At 40.3% G+C, this 6,064-nt stretch overlaps 1 protein-coding gene across 1 annotated transcript; it reads left to right on the top strand.

Moving 5' to 3' along the window:
• The first annotated feature begins 106 nt into the window (after nt 1–106).
• Nucleotides 107–5,709, top strand: LOC119460901 (mesoderm-specific transcript protein). Its single transcript, XM_037722023.2, has 10 exons — nt 107–391; nt 943–1,100; nt 2,011–2,147; nt 3,000–3,049; nt 3,148–3,188; nt 3,266–3,333; nt 3,423–3,524; nt 4,160–4,236; nt 4,328–4,388; nt 4,807–5,709. Exons 1-10 carry the CDS (start codon nt 232–234, stop codon nt 4,970–4,972), a joined length of 1,020 nt encoding a protein of 339 aa, XP_037577951.1. The 5' UTR covers nt 107–231; the 3' UTR covers nt 4,973–5,709.
• The last annotated feature ends 355 nt before the right edge of the window (nt 5,710–6,064 follow it).

The following is a 6,064-nucleotide window of genomic DNA, read 5'->3' as shown; positions in this document are numbered from 1 at the left end:
AATAAATGACAATTTCGATTTCGGTTTCGCTAGTGCGAGGCTTTTGTGGTTGCTGGCCACCTCTCGGCGTTATTAAGAAGCTCCTGCGCACGTGCTGTCATCTATCGCTAATAACGGAAAAACTTGGTGCATTTAGTTTTGGAAAAGTGAGCGCGCTGCTGCCGTGACGGTTTTGGCCGGCAGAAAGTTTTGTTGCGCTAATGAACCTAAATTAAAGCTGACGGCTTTACCATGAATACACTTGTCAGCATTTTGATTGCTGCCTGCGCTGCGGCTTTTGCCATTTTTCACACTTATCCCGCTCCGCCGAAATCACCGCTACTTTACCAGTGGGAAAAAGAAGACGGTGGTTCGTACTTCAAGTTTCAAGACTACGACATATTTTTTAAAGGTAAGTTTCATCGTCATTTTGTCTTGTACTGGCAAATGCCGCTGTACTGGCAAGTGCACCAGCTTTTCTATGGCGTCTGTAACCGCACCCAGACAACCGCGAAGGACCAATTCTCACTTTCATTGAGCTTGTTTGAGTGGATTACTTGTCATCGCAACGAATTCTCTGAACTCTCTGTGCTGGCTCGTTGTTTATCCTTAGCCGCGAAATGTGCAAGGAAACATAAAAATCTGTTTAGTGCGGACTTTCTTACTCTTAGTAGACTGACTGAAGGACGCGTTGGGAAATCTCCCCAAATTTTAGCAGCATCTGTAAATTCTGGAACCTCCCGAGTTTGCTTCATCGTAGAAAATTTTCTGTTATTAGTAAACGACGAACAGATTTTAGTTTTTATCTTGCACAAAAAAAAAGTTTTTATCTTGCACAAGAACGACCGGGAAGTTTAGTTGCTACGGTCGGACCTTTTATTTATTCTTTGTTACTTTTTTTTTTTTTTTTCGGTGTCTGCTGAAAATATTACTTGTGTATGCGTGCCAACTTCTCTGTTGCAGATGTCAAGGGCAATGCAGAAAACAAGGACGTGCTACTGTGTCTCCATGGCTTTCCAACTTCTAGCTTTGACTATTACTTGGTCCTACCATCACTGCGAAAAATATTTGGCAGGATTGTGCTGTTTGATTTTCTGGGATTAGGCTACAGCGATAAGCCAGTAAGTATGTAGTCTCCCCTGAAACACGATTCTGTAGAGAAGGAGCACTAACGTTAGCGGACCAATTATAATTATATGGATGAAAATTTTTGTTTGACTGCCTCGCTGTGCATACGTACATTAGGTCAAAGTTCATTTGGTAGTCGACACTGTTGCCCAATAAAATGTCAGAATTAAAGAGTACTTTAATATATACTGCTGTAACATTATATATACTGCCTTCAGTGACACAAGTAAAATGAAAAGAGCAGTGGCTTTCTTTCTGTGCACTAGCTAATTGCTATGCACTCAGATAGGAAACATTAATGCTCAGGATTGGAGTTGGGTCTATTCAAGCCACTAAAAGTTGTTAGTTTCAGATACCCTTTGTAGTGTGTGCTGTAACCTTTGCAATGTGTGTGTGCATGCATGTGTGTGTGTGCACTGCAACAGCAAAATTAGGGTTGCATACCTGTGTGTGTTATATGTAGTCAAAAAATGGCATAAAGGCTGATTGTTTGCCTCGAAGACCTAGTCACTGTATGAAGCAGTATCGATAATTTCCCAAATTGGCTTACCATGCAAGTTACCCATGCTCGCTACAGGTTCTGTAAAAACAATGGCCTCTGTAGCATATTCTCCATGTTTAGGTGGCCCAGCAAACATGCACTTTATTACATTTCTAAAATGTCAGAAGATATAAAGGAACTTGGTTGAAAATATTCAGTGTTATTGAAAAAAGATGAATATGAGAAGGTATTCCAAAACAGGCACATGTTCTGCTTTGTTCCTGGTAATTTGCGAGAGCTGTAATTTGGCATCATAAACGGCGCCAGAAAAAATTCTTAAGTGTGCCAGTCACTTTTCATGAAGCCACAACATATACTTGATTACAGAGGCTTCACAAATGGCGTGTCCTTGTTTGTTCCAGAGGTTTCACACTTACTCCATCTTTGAACAAGCCAACATTACCGAAGCCCTCATGAAGAAATTGGGCTTGCGCAGGGTTCATGTCCTAGCTCATGATATAGGAGACACAGTGGCCCAGGAACTTCTTGCTAGACAACAGTAAGTCAATTGTTTCTCAAGTTCTGCATAGTGCTGCCAATAATTTTACACCCTATTTCGTGAGAGCGCAGACAACCTGTATTGCTCAAAGATCATTCCTACGAGCCTCAGGACATTTCTTTCCTTGTTGCACAGTCTGCAGTTTTAGCCTGTTGATTTCAGTTGTAGCTTAGTTCTTTATGTTCCACTGGTTAGTAAAGCTTCCACTGGCGATATAGCTTAGCAACATCAAGGTTTGGGCTTGTTGGAGTGTGACATAATGTAACAGTGTGTTCTGCTGTTACTGTATTCATGTTCATGTTCTTCAGTCTTTCATACTTTTGAATGTTTGCAGTAACATTCACAGGCTATACGGTCCTTTGCAGTCTGTTGAAAAACGAACTATGTATTTCGTTTTTGGTATAATGATCAGTTATTACTGGCCTTACTTTTAAAAATTAGCAAGCACTATTTTGCTATTGGAGAATCTGCTAGTACTAATTGAGACAACAACCCCCTGCCCCCTTATTTGTTTGTTTGTTTTACTAAGTATTAACCACACTGTTGGCTTAAGCAAGCTGTGTGTTAAACGTACATGCCTCATTGAAGAAACTCTTGTTTGCTGCTACAACTAAGCTCACAATCTCAGTGGAACCAGTAAATTAGAAGGTAGCACTTGATGATACATTTGTCTCTTCTACTCTGAACTGGTAAGCTTGGACAAATGATGCCATTGGAACTTCATTAGGATGTTCTTTTTTTGTGTGTGTGTGTTTGTGTGTGTCAGAAATGGGGACTGTGCCCTTTGCCTAATGTCAGTGTGTACACCAATGTGCATCCCGAGTAATCAGGACACCTGCTGTTTCTTTCCAGGGAAGGTGTCCTGCCATTTGAAATTTCGACTTTGTGTATGATGAACGGTGGTATGTACTTCATACTTGCACATGTTTCAATGTTTATAAGTGTTGGATGTATGGTGACTTGGACACATTATTACAACTTGCTTTATTTCCCTGCTTAGGAATTTTGCCTCAGCATCATCATCCAAGATGGTCTCAATTGGTAATGCCTTTGAAAGTTTGTCTTTAAATTTAAAGTTACGGTGACTGACTTCTCTCAGCATCTGTGGTGTCTTGCAGATATTGAGAATGCCTGTCATTGGTGTTGTGGCTTCAAGGTTCATGAACCACCTGGTCTTCAGAGTAGCGTAAGCTTTGGTCCTGTTCATTCTCAGTGTCTTGTTTTCCGAAAGTTGCACTGATCAAAACTTGATTTTGTTTGCCTGTTCTCTAACAGGCTGGCTGATGTCTTTGGCCCCAACACTAAACCAACTGCAACAGATGTCCACAATTACTGGCATTTAGCTCGGCTGAAAGATGGTTACCGGGTATTTGGCCTGTAAGTACTCGCATGGCTGGCTTTGGTGTAAGTCCATTATTGGAACCTTATGTAGACGGAACTGTGCGTATGAAGGCCATACTAAATGTCCAGAACTTTCGTAATTTGGAGGGCACACAAGTGTGTATACATTGGAAGCGAACTATGCTTCATTATTGCTAACAAAATACTATTGGTTAGTAACCATTGGCGTTGGTCATTGTGTGTCAGAGGAATTGGAAACAGCAGTTTTTTAAGTGCACGGGCTCTTCTTTTTGGTACTATGTCAGTGCAACAGCAATTGACAGAACTGCCCACTCGTGAAACTGCACGCTGAAATCTAGGGTTCAATAAAAAGCTCATCTGGTCCAGGATGAGCATGGCACAGTTGTACAAAAACAAATGGACAGTGACCACATAAAACACTACAAGTTTAAAACAAAGAACAAAATATGCTTTAGTTCCTATACGGAAGCCTTGTTTGCAATACTGGAGCTTTGTGAATACGGCTGACATATGGGTGCTGAAATGTCGTTTTTTCTTCTAAACTTGTAGCGTTTTGATGTGGTTGGTATCTGTGTTTTTTACACAACTGTGCCGAAACCTCATGCTCTAAGTTCCACATCATGTATTTGTAATTTGCGTTTTTCATTTAGGCTCCTCTCCTACATCGACGAAAGGTTCGAAAATGAAGAGAGGTGGGTTAGAGCACTGCAGAAGTCGGCTTCCAAAGGTAACTAATTTAAAACCATACATTGAGGTGCCTGAGTGTTGATTAAGCAGCCAGCTCAAAAAGTCCTTTATTTTCACTTTTCCTCGTGAAGTTCACATGATATATGGCCCGGCCGATCCTGTCAACAAACCACCATTTCAGGAGCACTACAAGTGAGTGCTCTTCTTTCTCTCTCCCTGCAACCCCATCTCCCCTCAAATTTTTTTCTTCATCATTTCATACATCACAGGACTTTTTTTTTTTTTCCTTTACTGAAAAAGGATGTCTACAAACACTTAGTACTTTTCATTATTATTGTAATGGCACTTAGTGCTCTCCACTATAATAGTAATGAAAGTTAATAGTGCGCTTGTGTACAGGAAAACCCTTGCAACAACCAGTTTTAGCCCACAAGATTCATTGAAATTGTTAGAAGTAGTACACAACCACTTGGTGACATTCTCTGCCTACACGTATTTGTAATGTTGTGATGATAAGCTCAAGCGATGCAAGTTACTTCCAGAGTTCTTCTGTCGCTCAAGTTTTGATGTTTGCACTTCATAAATTTGTGTCCATGCCTTCTGCCAATAGGAAACTCGTTCCTGGCTCTAGCATCCACATTCTCCACGAACACATCGGCCATTACGTGCACCTAGAAGCTCCCAAGGAGGTGGTTGCAGGCTACTTACCGTTCTTGGAAGCCCACGGTGTCAAAACAAAGACCATATCTGTTGCACTCCCCGACAGGTTGTTGTAGTCCAAACCCCATTTTTATATGACTTAAGTGGCACATTACTGTACTGATCCTCTTTTATTCACCTGCTCATAGGCTCAGAACAGTATGAATTTTTAATTGTAATCTCATAGCAGTGCCTTCAGCAAGAACTTTCTGTGATATTCTCTCCACTATGCCTTAAGCTGACCACCGTGCCTGGTCATGTTACTTCAAACACTCTGGTCGAAAAAGAACTCAAAAGAAAATGTCATTACCTAAGGTATGTCACCAATTTCCAACTTTTTAAAAATCTTATTGTTATTTCATGTTCGGCTTCTAAAGAACCATCTCAAAAGCCTTTAAAGTGTTCTAACCAATGAAAAATATAACAGTTCTAATTAAATAAGCAGACTATTTTGTGAACTAGGATTTCTATTTGCCATCTGATTAGTGCAAAGTGCGTTATAGCTCTCCCCCTTCTCCTCCTCTCCCCAAAATCTGCCACTTAGATGGTAAAGCTTTAAATGAAGGATCATAACATTGAAAGTTAATTGTTTTCAGTTAACCTAATTCATTGTGCAGCCTAATCTGTAAAGGAGCTTTATTGAAAAATGTTTATAGTGAAGTTGTCTGTGTTCACAAACAAAAATTTCTTGGCACAATGAAAGTTGCTTCCAGCTTTTGAGCAAAACAAGGTAGACACAAAATTTTTTATGCTAAATGTTTGAGTGTGTGAGGGTGCTTAAAATGTCTAAAATAGAAAAGCTTTTTTTTTTTTTATGCATTTATCAAGGTGGTGACATACCTTCACATATATCCATGTGCTGTGGACGGCATTACATCACTAGGCAAATTGCTGCATGATGAAGCCTTTGATGACAAATCTGTGTGTGTTTGTTTTTGTTGGCATTAGCGCAAAGGGGCCTTAGCACGTACTGCCTGAAAGCTAGTGTGCCTTGACTCATACTCATATGCAGCATTCCACTAAGTATAAACAATTAAGTCATCCAGTCGCCCTGCATCTGGGTAACACGTACTTGCAGAATGAGAGCTGTGACAGACCATTTTAGTTTTGGCTAATGAAAACTACTGTTTTTAAGACACGTATGTGCTCATATAGAAGACTAGTATGGG

The sequence above is a fragment of the Dermacentor silvarum genome, chromosome 8 (genome assembly GCF_013339745.2).
Source record: "Dermacentor silvarum isolate Dsil-2018 chromosome 8, BIME_Dsil_1.4, whole genome shotgun sequence".
Classification (NCBI taxonomy): domain Eukaryota; kingdom Metazoa; phylum Arthropoda; class Arachnida; order Ixodida; family Ixodidae; genus Dermacentor; species Dermacentor silvarum.
This window is presented reverse-complemented; position numbering and strand designations above follow the sequence as displayed.

Excerpts from the sequence above, each read along its gene's own strand:
- LOC119460901 (XM_037722023.2), top strand. The coding sequence starts at position 232 with ATGAATACACTTGTCAGCATTTTGATTGCTGCCTGCGCTGCGGCTTTT. Across the intron at positions 2,148-2,999 it reads GAACTTCTTGCTAGACAACA|GGAAGGTGTCCTGCCATTTG; the intron begins GTAAGTCAATTG and ends GTTTCTTTCCAG. Across the intron at positions 3,189-3,265 it reads ATCCAAGATGGTCTCAATTG|ATATTGAGAATGCCTGTCAT; the intron begins GTAATGCCTTTG and ends GGTGTCTTGCAG.